This window comes from Miniopterus schreibersii (assembly GCF_964146895.1).
Source record: "Miniopterus schreibersii genome assembly, chromosome: 10".
In the NCBI taxonomy this organism is placed as follows: Eukaryota; Metazoa; Chordata; class Mammalia; order Chiroptera; family Miniopteridae; genus Miniopterus; species Miniopterus schreibersii.
The window spans coordinates 74,764,716-74,782,602 of record NC_138110.1 but is presented as its reverse complement, the minus strand read 5'-3'; the positions used below and the strand labels follow the sequence as shown (position 1 = coordinate 74,782,602).

Genomic DNA, 17,887 nt, shown 5'->3' with positions numbered 1-17,887 from the left:
TCCTTTCCAATCTAGATGCCTTTTATTTCTTTTCTTGTCCTTTCGCACTGGCTTGAGCCTCCAGTATAATTCTGAATAGAAGTGTTGAGAGAGAATATACTTGCCTGGTTTCTGACTCGGTGGAAAGCATCCAGTCTTTTACCATTAAGTATGATGTTAGCTATAGATTTTTCAAAAATAACCACTATCAAATTGAAGTTCTCTTTATCACTATTTGATTACGATTGTACGGTATATTTTCTTCATGTTTCTTATGCTTGCTATTTGTTGAGCTTGTGTCTGTGGGTTTATTGCTTTCACAACATTTAGAATTTGTTTAGTTATTACTTCTTCAAATATTTTTTTTGTTCCAACCTCTCTCTCATCTTTTTTATGGACTCCAATTACATGCATATTAGGTACCTGAAGTTATCCCACAGCTCACTGACACAATGATCATTTTTTTAAATTCTCATTTGTTTCAAGTTCACTAATCTTTTTTTATTACAATATCTAATCTGTGGTTAATCTTCCAGTGTCTTTTTCATCTCATGAATTGTAGTTTTATTTCTAGGAGTTTTATTTGGGGTATTTTTATATCTTTTATGTCTCTCCTTGATCTTTAGAACGTATATAGTTATAACAACTGTGTTAATGTTTTGTCCACTAATTCTAGCATCTGCTTCAGATTTAGGCTGGCTTCAGTTGAATTATCTCCACCTTACGCAATATATATTCCAGTTTTTGAGTGCCTGGTAATTTTTTATTGGCTTCCAAACATTGTAATTTAACCTAGCTGGGCGATGATTTTGTACTACTACAAGTACTCCTGAACTTTGTTCTGGGACTCAGCTAAGGTGCTTGGAAACAGTTTGATCCTCTTGGTAGTTGCTCTGAAAATGTGTTAGGACTGAAGCCCTGCTCACCCCAGAGCTAAGTCTTCCCTATCCCTGATGCAAGACTCTTCTGTGCACCCTCCCAACGCCTTGCGAGTCCTAAGGCTCTCCAGTCTGGCTGAAGGGATCAGGCCTCCTCTCAGCCTCTATGAGCACCGGATACTGTGAACTCTAATCCTTTTGGGAGGGTCTTTGCTCACCCTGACCTTCAGTAGTTTCCTCGTGTGCACGAGCTGATCAGTACTCATCTGAATACTCAAGAGTGACCCTCTGCTGGTGCAGAACATCTCTCACTGTGAAGCTCTCTGCTCTCGGGGTGCTCTGTCCTACAAACCTCAGCGGCTTTAGTCTCCGTGGACTTAGAGATCTGTCTCCTCAATTCAGGGAAACCACTGGGCTGCCACTGGTCTTTCCTGCCCTGTGCCCTGGCAGTGGGTCAGGGCAATCAGTGGACTTGCCTGGTGTGTCCCAGTGCTCAGGGAACACTCTCCATTGTTGCCTAATGAGCACTGTCTTAAAAACTGTTATTTCACCAGGCCATTACGGCTCAGCGGTAGAGCATTGACCTAGGATCCAGGAGATCACGGTTCGATTCCCGGTCAGGGCACATGCCTGGTTGCCGGCTTGATCCCCAACTGGGGGCGAGCAGGAGGCAGCCAATCAATGACTCATCACTGATGTTTCTCTCTCTCTCTCTCCCTCTCCCCCTCCCTTTCTCACTCTGAAATCAATAAAAAATAAATTATTTTAAAAAATCCAAAAACTGTTATTTCATATATTTTGTCCACGTTTTAGTTGTTTCAGGCAGGACAGTAAATCCAGTTTCTGTGATTCCATCTTTGCCAGGATAAAAGTCCCTTGCACAAAGTGTTGTGGTTTTGGTTTTTTTAGAAGTTCCATTCATCAGCCTCATTTCCCTCAATCTAATCCACGTCATACGACTTTCTTTAAAAGGTTCAGGTGTCCCTCAGTCCCCTCTCCTGGGATGTCCCCCACCCCCTTTCCCACCTGCTGAATTAGGGTGCTCTCCTCCCCCGCAGCCCACGCTACGCCTTGAAGGCCAAGGCCGCGTTTCGGCCTCGTGGGCATCCTCAGCACCGAGGAGGGCCCAGCCTCTGTGCAGAGACTAACCCAACGCTTGAATGCAGCGCCCAGCCAGCTACAGACTGGGTCCTTCTCTGGTCTGTGGGTAAGAGTGCATTTTCCACGGACACAGATGGAAATTGGGGGGATGAACCAGGTGGCCTGGTGCTGAGAGAAATGCCCTCCCTCCTCCCTCTTCTCCCAAGATTTTCTTTGCACGAGGTGCTGGGCAAGGGGGTGTTGTTTTGTCCAAGGTCGGGGAGAAATCAAACAGCCGGGCCCTCCACCTGCCCGCTGTCCTGGCCTCAGGAGTGAGTCCTGGGCCTCCCAGGGTGCAGGACTAAGACAGGCCTCGAGAAGCTGGCCACGCAGCGCTGAGGGAGGAACAGGCTGGCCACGCCAGCCAAGGGGCGACCGGGCTGATGGCCTCCTATTTCAGGTCGCCCCTTCTTCAGGGCAGGGCGGCAGGAGCGGCGCAAGCAGAGCTTTCCCCGCGGCGCCTGGCAGCAGAGGCGGGCAGGGCTCCTGCTGAGGCCAGGCCCGGGCAGCGAGCCAGCAGCTCCCCTCTCCGGAGCTGGGCCGGGCGTCTCTGGAGTTCGCAGGAAGGAAAGCGCTGCCTCCTTTGCGTATGTGGAAGTGTGCAAGTCTCTTCAGAAAGTCTGGATTGTTCAACTGGCTTTAAATGAGCAGCTGTACCCACCCCAGCCCCCTGAAATGGGACAACGGGTGGCAGGGAAGGTGGGGGGGGAAGAAACTCCATTCTGAGCTGCGTTCCTGAAGAAAGCAGCGAGGCCCTGCTATGTCTGTCACAAACAGCCTGTGTCCTGGGCTCACTGTCTCCCCAACCTTAGTGCTCTTGGTGCTGAGTGGGGCCTTTTCCCCATCAGATCTTAGAATTTCTTGGCAATAACCTGAGCACCAGGATGCCCAGAGCCCACACAAGCAGCCCCCCATGCCCCAGGCATGGCTGAGCGATAGCCCTTACCTGGACACTTTCCCTTTTCCCGCCCTCTGCAGTGACAGGCTCCTGGGGCTCCTCGACTGTTTTCTGGGAATCCTGGCTGCTCCTCCTGGGCTCATCATCTTTGAAAGAGAGAGAGAGAGTGTGGCATAAGGACAGAAAAAAGATGACACATATCTGCAGAGCCACAGGAAGTTGGAGAAACAGCACAGTAGCATGTTTCTAAACTGCAGCATATCTGAAGAATCAACACTGCAGAGATGGGAAGGACGGGGTCTTCGCAGCCCAGCCCAATTCTCACCTCTCTGTGCCCTCATCCCATGATGGGGGCTCCATGAACGGAGACCCAGTGATGCCAGCCATGGGCCTGGGCCGGGCCTGGCACCAGGAGGCCCTCGAACTCTGCCAGTTACTGAGCTACGGGATCCTTCCATGGAAGCCCCCTTGGAAGTTCACAAACAACTGATAATCAGCTTCCTGGGTGGCCAGCTTTGAAATGACTTTAAGGTAGAATGTGGACAAGACCACAGTCAGCTGTGTCTGAACGCCAAGATGAGCACCAGGGCTACGTGGCCCTTGAAAATACCGCGAGCACATGGCCTGGCAGTGGCCCCTCTTTTCACGATTCTACTTTCTGAGCAAGAATAACTGGAACTGAGTGCTATTGGTTTAATATGCTCTGGAAAGTTAATCATCAGGGGAGTGTTCATACATTGAATCACTAAAAATTATAGTAGAAAACATTTCCCCCATTTTCTCTAAAAAGCCCCCCCACCTTTCTCTCCCTTCTGCTGTTTTTCCCTTTCTTTCTGTGTCTTTCTTCCTTTCTCCCTCCCCAACTCTCTCTCTCTCTCTCTCTCTCTCTCTCTCCCCCTCCTCTCTCCCCTCCTGCCCCCCACTCCCATGCCTCCTTCCTGGCTCACCCTGTGCCTTCTCTGCTGGGGATTCTGAGCCATGACATCTGCTCTCAGCCTTTGGGCCTTGGCTCAGAGCAGCCCTAGGACCCAGCCCAGGGGCTGTCCCCCCTTGGAGGGCTGCCACAGATGCAGAAGGGACCCTGGCCCTGCTGGAGGCCCCAGAGATGCTGCTGCCAGCATCGGCCTGCTGCTCTGTCTCCTTGTTTCTGAACATCAGACGCTGTGGGGCCAGAGGCAGCCCAGGTCCCCTCTGCTTCCTCCTCTCCCACTGTTTTCTTCTAGCGCCAGCCAGGGCAGCTGTCCCTGCAGGTACCGCTCAACCCCGCGTCCCCGGATGACTCATGCCCCATACCTGCTTCTGGCAAAGATGCAGGTGAACGAACCAGAGTGAGAGTCTAACAAAAATTCAATGCCCAGGGAGGTGTGAAGGGCACATCCGAGGAGCTACTGTGCTGCAGGTACAGTGAGATCGAGGGATGCATCCTAGCGGAACAGCAGCTCCTTCGGAGAAAAAATGAGAGAGGAATGAGGGGCTTAGAAGCCCTCTTCTGAAATAGACACTTTGGGGGTGTGTGTGTGTGAATAAAATGTATAATGCCCCCAGTCCCTGAAGACGGCCTGCTTCCCGCAAAACTTTCCAGACAGTCTACATGGGGTTTCCAGCATTCTCATGACCACGAGAGGAGCATAACAGGCATAGGGTAAAGTGTGCGAATTTCTACATGTATCTACCTCCACAGAACCACCGCCCAAGTGGAATCTAAAGCATTTCCAGTGCCCAGAAACTTCCCCCCTTAACGCCCTGTCCAGCTAATGTACCTCTTCGAGGCAGCTGCTCTTCTATCGAGATAGCTGACTGCTTTCATTAATTCCTTTTGCTCAGCAACAAACTTTTTGTTGTTAATCCTTACCTGAGGATATTCTTTTCCATTGATTTTTTTCTTTTCTTTCTTTCTTTTTTTTTTTTAAAGAGAGAGTGGAAGGGAAGGTGGAGAAGAGGGAGAAAGAGAGAAGCATCCACGTGAGAGAGGCAGATCATTGGCTGCCTCCTGCATGAGCCCAGACCTGGACTTGGGATCGAACCTGCAACCCAGGTATGTGCCCTTGACTGGGAACCAAACCCACCACCCTTCTGTTTGTGGGCCGACGCTCTAACCACTGAGCCACACTGGCCAGGGCACAAACTTTTTGAATTAATAAATATGCATATCGATAACTCTCTATTTTTAAGTGGCCCATTTTATTTTCTTAAAAAAGCCTTTTCCTATTTTAAGCTTTAAATTGGAAGAACTACAAAAAACACAACTAGAAGGAAACTAGATTTTCATGTGCATGTATTTCTTTTACAATTAGGACAAAATACTAAGAAGTCAGAAATCTTAAAGAATCGTTAGATTTGCAATGAACTAACAATAATCCTGGTGACTTCTCTGCTCGGCAGGCTAATGTTCATGAGACAACTACCAACTACAACGACTGACTGTCTTGGCTAGCCCGTCACGGGGGGCTGCAGGGTATTGTTCCTCAGCTGCCCCGCTCGTCCCCAGAGGTGGCTGCATTTCAGAGCTGGGTGAGGTGACGCTATACCTCTCTTTCCAGTGTCTCTGGGGTTTCATGAGGTTTAATTAGTTAATTTTCACAGTGTGCCCTGAGATCCTGAAATGTGAGGTGCCTCAAAGTGATGTCTTTTCTATGAATACAGGGACTTCATGTGAAAGTATCAGAAAGAGGTCCGGATGGATGCATACTGAAGTTGTAACAACGCCTATTTCTAGGGAGGAGAGTGAGAACCCGGCTTGGACACCGATCAAAGGAAACTCAACTTTAACTGCGTTCTCCTAATTTTTTAAAGGGCAGTTTCATACATCACTAATGTAATTAAGATTCAAAAAGAATGTCTAATGATGAAAGTAAATTTCTATTTTGAAAATACTATGAAACAGTCATGTTTGGTTAGTATTTTAATACTACGGATGATTTCAGAAAATACACAAATGAATTTAAGTCACTCAGTTTTAAGAAAAGGAAAGAGAAAAGATTAGCGGTGTAAGTTAAATCATCCTTTCAATAAGGTTCAATGCAGAAGAATGAGCTGTAGGCCACTCGGCTGGGACCAGAAAAAACAGTAAGGTGCAGCCCTTCTTACTTTAAGAGGCTCACAGCTGATCAGAGGCCTGCAGGAGTGCACACACGCACCACGCACACACACACCTCCAACGATCACACTGAATGTTTATTCTATTGTCAGTTAATTCACAAGTCCCCGACCACTTACACCTAAGTTGGCAGAGGAAAAGTTTCTTCTCCCAACAGTTTTGGTGATGAATGTGGGATGGCTGTTTTGGTGATGAATGTGGGACTCCCTGCTTGTTCTGGAGACTGCAGGGGAGATCCCAGATCCTCTGACCAAGCCAACAAAAGCAAGCTTTCCTACCAGGCAGACTCCAGGAATTCTGCCCAGGGTCCAGTCCAGTGAGGGTAGTAAGGTTGTCGGTAGAAGCGGAGCTCTTGGGGTGCCATGAGGAAAAGAATTTCCTGGGGCCCCCACAGGAGGATGGGGTTTCATGGAAAGCTTAATCGATGATGTAAAATTAAAAGGGTTCCCTTGCAGGGTCCCATCTCTGTCCATCTCGCCATGGAAGAAGTCCAATCTTGTCTTCAGCAGGGCCAGATTTAATACCACTGCCCAGAATTTCTGCTCCAAAGTCCAGTCCAGTCCAGCCTCTGACTAGCTTAGCTTGTGTTCCCAGCTGCAGTCCACTGTGTGTGGGGTAGGCAAGGCCAAGGGCCATGTGGCTGCCTAAAACCACGTGGCTTTGGAGAGAAAACAGGTGAGCGCGCGTCACGGAGCATGTGTGTATTTACATAGGTATGTGCGTGTATATATATTTACACATACATACATAAACACTGAGAAAGAAATAGAAAATCTGAATATATATTAAAACCTTGAATGGAAATGGGATGTCATCAAAGATGAACCTGAAGTCAGAGCCAGTTTCCAAGGCGACTGCCCCAGGTCTTCCACTGGAGCTCACCTATACTCTCCTGAGAGCGAAAACACGAAAAGCCAGAGGAATCCACAGTGTAGAAAAGGGCTGCAATCCAGCAGCAAAATAACTATCTTCATGTTGAGCTTAGAATTAATACATTTTCCTTTGTTTGCTGCCATGTGCAAAGACGATGATTTTAGTGATTGCTTCCTTAGCTGCTCTGCTCAGATTAAATTAGGCAGGCCCATGATATTCTAAGAGTCTCACAAACCCTGTGTAAACAGACACAGAACTCACAGTGACCCCAATGCAACGGGTGCGGCTCACAGACAGCCAATTTAATCAGGGACATTCAGGGTATTCACTTGCAAGCAATTGATTTTCAAGAGAAAAGTCAGCAGGATCAAACAGCCAGTTGGGATGAAAATCCCCTGAACCACCTCTATCACCATGTTTTCTAGTAACTAACTCCTGACACCATATAGTGTAATAGCCAAATTACTATAATTATCCAGCAACACAAGTGCCGTATCAACATTATTTTAAACATGGATTTTTTTTTTTTTTTTTGCATAATCTTTCATTTGGAAATGGAAAACAACAACAAACTGTGGTCTCCAACCAAAAGAAGAGAGGTCACCAAAGGGAACTAATAAAAGGGCTATTTACATGTGAATACACTAAGAGAGATGTGCTTTACAGTTAAATACACTCTTGAAATTCATTAAATGCCTTCTCCCTGCTTCATAAATGTGGGCAAAAGAGACACTGCCCACTGAGAAAATCATCCCAGCACATAATGATCATAACGAATATAAATAAAGCCGCTTTTCATTCAAAGACCTCAAGGCCCTATATGAAAATGCATTTGTATTTCTACCATTGTGAAATGGTAGCGAGCAGGGCCCGCGTCACTCCCAGTGCTTCAGGGGAGTGGGAATGCGCTTTCTGGTCATCTTGCTCTCTGCACAACAGAGTCTAAGGGGGTGCCTCACAAATCATTTGGGGCCGCTTTTTATTTTTTAGGTTTTTTACTGTTGACATTATTACAGATGCCCCCATGTTCCCCCCCTTTGCCCGCCCCCCCCCCCCCCCAGCCCTCACCACGTTGCAGCCTGTGTCCGTGGGCTGTGCATATTTGCTCTTCGGCTACTCTCTTCACCTTCTTGCACCCTGTCCACCCACCTCCCCTCTCGTACGTCAGACGGTTCCATGTATCCGCGACTCCAGTTCTATTTTGTTCGTCACTTTATTTTGTTCATTAGATTCCAAATATAAGTGAGATCATATGGTATCTGTCTTTCTCTGATGTAAAAAAACATTTCATGACAATGAGTGATCTTTTTAAATTTAAAAGGCCACATTCCTATGTTTTATTCGAAGATGTTATGAAAATTATATTTTGAAGGGCCTCTTAAATGTACAGTAGGCAGTACTTTTTCTGCCTGAGTTGGTTATAAGGGGCTACATTGGTTATTCTTTTGAAAGCCTACAGTTCTGTTATATAAAATTATATTTCTCCCTGCCCACGGCACTTAAGTTCCACAGCGACTCTGTATGGTAGGCCCCAGGTGTATAATGGGATTCACAGATCGGAACCTTGCAGGCCTCATTTAAAACATATTCCTGCTCCCCAGGCCACACCAGCCTACACGACAACTAAAGTTTTGTTTTTTGCTTGTTTCTATTTTTTTAATTTTAACTAGAAAACGTGGTGATGCCAATACAGCTGTGGAAACACAGGCAGTGCCCTATTTTGCCTTATGCATCATCAAGAAAATTGCTAGCTCAATTCTGATTCCAAAGTCTTTATTGTGCGATGCAGCGAACAAGACACAGCTTGATTTGCAAAGGCTGGGCAGGGCCAGTGCTGGGGCCGACTGGAGAAAAAATATTGTTTTGAGCCATTGTATTGTCACTGAAGGAATATATTCATAAACTGCCAGCGAGTGAAATATCCCACTATGTATTCACTAACTCTTCAGAGACTCTTAGAGTCTATGTTTCTTTATGAACTCTTCCAATATTCGGAGAACTTGCTACTTCTAAACTAGGTACTCCACTAAATAAAAAGATCAACTTTTATCAGATTTTCCTTTCCCTGGGACAAAATTTGCATCCTTAGACACTGTTCCCATTGGTCCCAGTTTAGTCCCAAGACTTAGTAATTATAAACCAAAATTCCCAAGTGTGTGTGGTACGTTATATGTGCAAAATGGATGGCAAAAAATGAAAACATATACAAATTAGTCAGGTATAATGCAAGTTGAATGTGCATAGTTAAACTCTGTAGAGCCCATGTTAACCATCCATGTGTGATATGGCTGGTACGGTGGATAGCCGGCGATTAGGATGTGTGTCAATAGCTAAAGAAGGTAGGCCGCAGTATCAGCTTAGGAATGTTGAGCTGGGACATTACTCTGCTTGGAAGGGTTGAGACTGTGAAACTGCACGTTTCACAGCTGGTGGGAAGAGACCAGATGCCGAGTCCAGGGTTTGAGAAGAGGCAGTTTAGTTGAGATGCGATTCCAGGAAGCACCAGGAGGGTGTGAGGAAGAGAGAATGGGAAGGGAGCAGCTAATAAAGTGCATGTCGTTACAGAGATGGTCCTTGTGGACCGCTGGAACTTAACTCTCTGGAGGAACTCTGGGAAACAGTGTAACACGCATGTCTCCTGGTTGTCCCACCTGAAGGGTGAGGGAGCCGGGTACTTACACTCTGACTACTAGCACTTGTGTATAAATGTTTGTACAGCTGGTGGGGAAAACTAGAACTGCAGTGTCTGGTGTGGGTTCCCTGAGAAGCAGATGTGGAGTCAAGGATTCAGGTTCAACTGTTTATTTGGGAGCTGGTAGAGAGAATAGCAGTAAGGGGGCAATGATGTGGGACAGGGAAACAGAGACTGCTCCTATAGTGCCAATTCCTGGCACTTATGGCCTGCCTCTGGCACAGGGGAGAGTGGCCATCCACAGTTCTGGCCAATCCCGCAGACACAGGTGAAGATTCCAGCAGATGGAATTTGTTCAGAGCTTACACACACACACACACACACACACACACACACACACACAACAGCCTTGGGGCAGGATAGAAAGTTAGGGAGAACTCCCGACCAGTGCAATGAGCAAGTAGGAATGGACCTCACAAGCCAATGAGCCCTTTCATCAGAGTCCCGCCTCCACACTTGATCAAAGGGAAACAGTTTACAGCAGGAAAACCCTGCCATGGTCACCGAAGTCAACAAGAGGGACCAGCTAGAGCCAGATCATTCCAAGGTGGAGAGAAAAATTGACCAGAGGCCAACCCCAAAGCTCACTGTAGCATCATTACAATGAAATTGACACCACAAGTTAGAGGGGGTGGTCAAGGTGGGCAAACGCAAGAACGGACCATATTAGGAACAAGACCCCCACCCAACCCGAAGGCAGAGTCAGAATTTGGTGCCACAAAGTTCAGAAACCAGGATCACGTAAAATCCCAGGAACCAGTGACTGCGCACGTGCACAACTCACTCGAGTTGGCCTGCATCCACCTGGACGCCTACTCTTGCTTCTCTCCCAGTGGCGCCCGTGCCCTGGCATCTCTCTTTCTCTGCTTGAATAAAACTTGCTTTTGTTCTTACTCTAACTAGTTCTTGAAACCTTTCCTGCATGAGTCAAGAGCCTGGAGGTCGCCTGACATGTGAAAGGTCCCGGATAATGCCCCCAGCACGGGCCAGTCTGGGATATGTCAATGAGGACACATGAAAGTGATAACTCAAATACCTTGCTAAAGTGAAGAAAAAAAACAACGGATCACATATATAGTGTAGTAACCCCCCCTCCTGCCCCGGAGTTTTCAGTCAAAACCATCCTAGGTAAAGAAAGTCACCTTGCCAAGAAGAGAGGGCTGGGGCTGGGGCTGGGTCAGGCCCTGATGAGCTTTAAAACCTCGCCTGAGCTTGGGCAGGTGTAAAAAAGATACATCACCACCTATCCTAGCTCTCCCACATCAAGTTATAGGAACAAAATGAGATGATACATATGAAGATCCTTTGAAAAGTAAAAAGTACTAAACAAAACACAAGGTACAAGGCACAGTGATGTGTGCCCATCTGAAACGAGAGTTTTAGTTCATATTTTAGAGAAATTATATTTCCTTTAACTTGAGACTTTCATCAGAAAAAAGATGAACAGTAGATCATAGCACATTCAGAATTTTCTCTGGAGCCGCGTTCTTTGTTGTTGATAGGAAGATGGCAGCAAAATGTGTTGATGACTCTTTTCTTAGACATAATGAGTTGTTGATTATTTGCGAATCCATCCCTGAGTTATTTGGAAGCCTACAATAGCGCTCCCTGGTGAAAATTTCATAATCATCTTTGTATCAGTGAACATAAAGCTGGATCTTCAAAAATAAACAAGGCACAGAAGATAACACAAGTTTTCCTATTTCTTTTACTTACCATCCTATCTGAGATCAACTAATTTTAAGTAAAAATATTAAAGGCCGCAGAGAGAAAGAGGACTTCTTTCAGCTTCCATATCTCTGTGGGCTTCTGCTAAACAGAGATGTACTAGATTATGTGTGTTTTTAAGTCTAAATTTAAAATTTTGTTCTCCCCATAAAGTTAGAGAATTTTCCATTCTATATGGAAATTCATTCTACATATGAAACATCCAGCAGCCTCAAAGCCACTCAGCAGCACACTGGAAAAGACTATATCTTTTCAATTTGTTGTTAATAACAACAGTCACAGGAGGGGGAAAAAAACAACTTAAATTTTTTTCAGGACATTCTCTGGGCTTGGTACTGAGCTAAGTTAGCACATCATGCAGATTCTAACATTTAATCTTCCCAACACCTCTTTGGGTTAGATACTATTCTTTATCTCCATTCTATAAATGAGAAAATTGAGCCATAAAACCTATTTAATGCCACCTTCGATTAGAATGTATGCATTTGAAAATGTCAATGATAACTCATGGCTGAAGATTGTCTCACGCTGAAAAGTTCCTTCTGTACACTCCAGCATCTCTCTGCTATGGAGCATGGGTAAGTCCACCTTCACTATTACAAGGTAATGACCTCAAATCTCTCTTCTGGGAAGAGTCCAGTCATCAGAACGGAAAGGAAAGAGCGTCTCCGCCTGCGGCTGTGCCAGTTCTCTGTAATGAGTGAACGCTCGGAGGAGCTCTGTACACCCACGCACTTCGTTTACCTTCCAGAGGATGACACTGGCTACTGTTCAGATTAACAAGAATCTGATCACCACCCAATGTGTTCCTCTTGCTATTTCTGAACAATCTCAATATATAATAGTACAGACATGAGACAGCAGAACAATTTGAAATGCCCTGACTTGAACCTGGGAAGACCCAAGTAGGTGAAAGGCCAATCGCAAAGAAACAACAATTGCTAATAACGATGACCAACATTTATTGAGCGCGAGAGCAAAGCCCTTGGCTTGGGTAATCTCAGTGGAACGTTGCAACTCCTCTACGTGGGAGGTATTACTATTATATCTATTCTATGAATGAAGAAACCCAGGTTTGGAGAAGTGAATTAACATATCTTGCCTATACCTATCTGATTTAAGAACTGAAACATTTAACTGCAAAGATACCCAGAAATGCAGTAAGATCTCATTAAATTAAAATACCGAAGTTGGACATTACCTAATTTCAATAGGTGGAAATCCCAACACAGACAATGTTTTAAAATCAATTTTGTTATTTCACATGGTTAGAAATAAGTTAAGCAAGTTAAATATCACTACTTGCAATAGGTCAGCACTACATAATAATTTGTTAAAGACGTAAACACAGAAGCACTAACTGGTGGGATTAAAATTTAAAGGGATATAGAACTTCTATAGAACTGACTTGAAAAATTCACTCATTATAATTACACTTGCATGTGTGTTTGTGTGTGTAAAATCCTTAAATAATACCAATTATTTCACCATGAACATTCTGAAGGCAGACATTCTGAATTTAGAAAACCTTAAGCTGAGAGGCGACAATGTCTAACTAAACTAAAATTTAAAAATTAGACTATCTGAGCTCATAGATATGTGCACAAGGATTTGATTAACCACGAAAAGAAACTACACCTTAAAGAGAATTTCAGGAGATATAAATTAGTCTCATCACTTCGTAAAAAACACAGCCATGTATAAGGCATGGGTTTAATTCCTGACAGGTTCCCATGACAGCCCCTGTACCTTGACTTCCTTGAAAGCTCAGCTCTTGTGGTAGTTCCAGAATGTCATCGGGATGTGGAACGCAGAGTCCATGGAAGGGCCCCAAGTCAAAGCACTCGTGCAGGAGCTGCATGTTCACTCTCGAGCACACGCTCATGAACCCAACAGCTACACCTTCCACCTGAAACATCCAAAATATCTGATTACTCTATCAGACCTCAAATGAATCCCCAGCATGAAACTTCCACAGGTCCACAGCACGTGGGTGGGTGGTAGTTTGGCAGGTCCTTTGAGATGTTTAAGGGAGGGAGCAGTGTTTTCTTTTGGTAGCTATAGCGTCCAGCACAATGCATGGCACACACAACACACTCAAAACAATGTTCAGTAAGTGAGCATTGTAGACAACCCTAGAAATGGATACGTAACATAGGGAAGCCGCCAGAGGGCTCTTGAGGGAAAACGGTTTGGAACTTAACATGCGCCCTCTTTGCCCAGGCAGTGCCCCTGCCTGCCCCATATCCACTGTATTACCTCGCTGGGAGCCCAGCCTTCTGTCCACTCTCCTCCCCTCTACCATGCACAGTTCTCAGTAAGACCAGCCATTGCTCCAGTGTCCCTCTGACTGACCCCTGATTCAGAGAAAGGTCCTGGTTACTCACTCCTTATCAGGTGGGAACTCTTCGATTTTCTTGATTTATTTGATTAGATGGTCTTATGGGGAGGAGACGTGAGGAAAGAGGTTTGTGGAAATGTTTGAGTGAAATAAACTCGTGGGTCTGATCTGAAAATGCATCTATCGCCTTCCAGCATTTTAACAGACACCTGTTCCGAACCCCTTACAGTGGCCCCACGACTGCAGGCCTTCGGTGAAGATGCACAGGTAGGAATAAGAATGTGATAGAATAAGAAATTTATATTTGCTCTCCACCCCTGGTCCAAGCGCAAGCTCCCAAAACACTTGCAATTTCCAGAAAAGAGCATCTTTTGTTTTTCATAATAGCCCTTTTCAAGGATACCTGAGTTTATGCTAGTAAGATGCTAATAAAATGAGGGCTAGTTGTCAGAGGAACCAAACCTGTGATTTGAAGGTTGGAACTTTCAGTCCCACCCTTGACCTCAAGGGAGGGGAGAGGGGCCGGAGATTAAGTTCAATCACCAATGGCCAATAATATACTCAATCATTTATGGAACCACCATAAAAAACCCCAAACGGCTGGATTAAGGAGTTTTTAGTTTAGTGAACACATCATTGAGGTGCTGGGAGGTGACGTGCCCAAAGAGGGCATGAAAGCTCCACACAGCTTCCCCTACACCTTGCTCTACACATCTTTTCCATTTGACTGTTTCTGAGTTGTAATTTTTAAAATTTTACTTATTTATTGATTTTTAGAAAGAGAGGGAGAGAGAGAGGAACACTGACGATCGGTTGCCTCCAGCATGCCCCCTACCGGGGAGCAAGCCTGCAACCTGGGCATGTCCTGACTGGAACTGAACCAGCAACCTTTAGGTGTATGGGACAACGCCCAACCAACTGAGCGACACTGGCCAGTGCCTGAGTTGTATCTTTTATAAGGAACTGGTAGTAGTAACTAAAGCATTTCCATGAGTTCTGTGAGTTGTACTGGTAAATTAGTGAACCTGAGGAGGGGGTTGTGGGGATCCCTGATTTATAGCTAGTCAGTCAGAAGTATAGGTGACAATTTGGGACTTGCGACTGGCATCTGAAGTGGGAGCAGTTTTGTGGGTATGAGCCCTAAATGTGTGGAGTCTGTGCTAACTCTGGGTAGTGTCAGAACAGAGTTTCAGGACACCCAGTGGTGCCTAGAGAGCTGAAGAACTACTTGGAGTGGAAAGAAAACCCTACACATTTGGTGTCAGAAGTGCTGTGATGAGAAGAAACAAGTTATTTTTTAAAGAGTAACTAGCTAATCTGTACTTATTATTGGTACTAAAATATAAATTAACAAATTTTAATTCTGTCATATTCCACATTAAGAGATGACTGTGATTGAAATTCTGTATTATGTCCCTTCAATAATTCTATATTTCATTCTTCTCTGCAAGATAAGCATTTAAAAATTTAAAAGAGAGCAAGAGAAAATGTGTAGTTCTTTAGTTAACTTATTGTGGTAATTATTTTGCAATGTATACGTACGTATATCAAATCATTATGTTGTACAACTTAAACTTATACAGTGTTATATGTCCATTATATCAGTTAAACTGGAAAAAATTAATTTCACATAAATAATTCCTACTGATTATTACATGGGTTTTAAGAAAATTCTGGTTGAGTGATTGGACTCTACCGGTTCTTGTTAGAAACCAGCATTTATCCCTCAAGTGTTTAGGCTATTTTTTGAGACAACCACTTCACTTAAAAAGTAGAATTCAATAATCATAGGCATTCCCTAGTCCCAAGAATATAGCATCATCCCATAAATGTCTATTTGGAGAAAACGGTTAATACTTTAATTCAGCAATTTTCAATTAGTGTGCAGCGAGAATTCTTAAAACATGCAATACCTGACTATTTAGTCAGGGGCACTGACCTCTTTTCCCTTAGATTGTCATATTTAAAAAATGACAACAGCCCTGGCCAGGGTGGCTTGGTTGGGCGTTGTCCAGCGCACCAAAAGGTTGTCTGTTCAATTCCCGGTCAGGGTACATACCCCGGTTGCAGGCTCCATCTCCAGTACGAGGTGTGCAGGGGGCAGCCGATCGATGTTTCTCTCTCTCCCTCTCCCTTCCTCTCTCTAAAGTCAATAAAAACATTAAAAAAAAAAAAAAATGACAACAGCCAATACAGCAATAGCTGACTGGTGTGAATGCCCTGTCTTGAACCATAAATATATAGGTCATACGATAGAGCTGCATCTTATTGGTCACACTGCATAATAAGGTTGCATCTGATTGGTTAATTCTTGGTACCAGAAATCCTTATATACAAGTATAGGGACCTGAATTTTTCAAAAGTCACTTTGGAGCAAAAAGGGTAGGTAATTATTATTTTTGTAAATCATTCAAAGTTATACGTATTTTTTTTGTCAGATCAGCAAAAAATATTTTTTTTGGTGTGCCACAGAATTTTAGTAATTACTTTGTGTGCCATGAGAAGAAGAAGGTTGAAAATCGCTCTTTTAACCTACTAAAGCAGAAAATTTAGCTACAACAATGCTCAGTCTTTTAAATGAAACAGAAAAATGAGGTATTAAACTATTTGTCCTCAAATGCACCTTCCGGTTTAAAACCATTGTTTTTCAAACATATGTGTGAAAAATACATGTGAGAATCCCTTTATTTCCCCTTTAACGTTAAAATATAAGAGGATTATTTAAAATTTAATTTTTCCGTGCATGTTCTTTTCTTTACAGACCCCCCAAAATGATACTAGCTAGCTGTAAAAGGCTGAATTTGCACAGCTGTTTTATAAAGCCATTGACACTTTCATAAAAGTCCAAAATAAACATTTTAATTTTTTTCCCAAATAGCAAGCGATTGTTTGTCTTGTTTGCACTCATGAACAAAGGCTGAGTAGCTGCAGTTGTCTGGCTTCTCTGTAATTTTAGGCCCAAGACTCAGCAGACGCTGATTAACCAATCCATCTACCATATGTGCAGGGAGAGGCGGCCAGCCTCCCGCTCGGCAGGGAAAATTGGCATCCATCTTGGTTCACATGGAGATGTCCCTCTAATCTGCAGCCACGCTGGCGCAAAGAAACTTCGATGGCCTGAAATACCTTTTGCTGGCTTCACAGCGAGCTGCATGCACATGATAAGAATGTATTATTTATAAGACTGCTGTTAGTAATGAGCTATTACACTAATGGCTCATTGTGTTTGGAATTGATTTCAAATGGCATGGATCACACATTCTAATGAAAATGAGAAAAACATGTTTTGCCATTAGGAACAAAGATTTAACATTCTCGAATTCTACAACCTGTTATATTCCCATCATTCATCCCGGGCTGTGACAATTCACAAAAGTTCACAATTATGGACTGCTACAGAGCAGGGACGTACTATGGAAGTGTCTGCTTTTTCCTTTGAGTTTCTTTCAAATGACTATTCTGATTTGAGAAACACTGTTCTGAATGATGGATTTGTGGAAGTGTTCAAATGCATCTTTGTGTGTGTATGTTTTCTGAAAGAATAAATTGATTTAATGGACTGTTTTCACTTGTACAATGAGAAGGCATTGATTGCTGGCTGCTATCTGCCCTCCAGGTGACAGAGATACTTTCTAGCACAAAGGTGTCTTCAGTTATCTTATACTAAAGAGAGAAACTGTAAGTTGTGCTATTGTTGTGATGATCTACATGATGGTACATAAGGCTCAGATTACTAGAAAATCGTATGTGAAGTGGCCTTGTCTTCACAAGCACGTCCATTTATAGACGCACGTGCACTGTGTGGTACATGCTTCCATCTAAAAGGCCCTACGGTCATCCATCCCTTTTGGGTGGCAATGCTCCACAACGAGGCTGCCCTCATTGTGACCACTGCCAGCTTTGATCCCCTCTTCCCGATGCCAAGGGCATGGCTGAATTGGCAGGCTCTGCCTACACGCATGTCAGTGGTGCCTACTCACTACTGCTGCCCAAGCCATGGATGATGCCAAAGCAGACACTCTGCCATCTGTCTCTAGGAGCCGCCCTTGGCCTCCAGCTTCCCTTCCCTGAAATCTCAGTTTGGAGTAAACACCAGATGTCAAGGTAAGCCAGGGCAGAGTTATGAAAAGCAACTTGCGGCAAAGTGGTAACTCAAAACTTCTCTAAAACAGCTACCAAGCCGAAGAATGACCTCGCAGTTCAACACCTTTAATTAAGGGCTTCGCACATGGCACAGGCAGAACTCCTGTAGACATTCTAC

General features: G+C 44.4%; 1 protein-coding gene across 1 annotated transcript in view; it reads right to left on the bottom strand.

Annotated features, from left to right (window-relative positions):
- CFAP61 (cilia and flagella associated protein 61) overlaps positions 1-17,887 on the bottom strand; it is a 167,317-nt gene that overhangs the window by 123,498 nt on the left and 25,932 nt on the right. Inside the window, exons 8-9 of the mRNA XM_081150149.1 lie at positions 13,035-13,194; positions 2,944-3,041 (exon numbers count right to left, since the gene is read on the bottom strand). Coding sequence (XP_081006275.1) covers positions 2,944-3,041; positions 13,035-13,194 — 258 coding nt within the window. The remainder of the gene's footprint in view (positions 1-2,943; positions 3,042-13,034; positions 13,195-17,887) is intronic.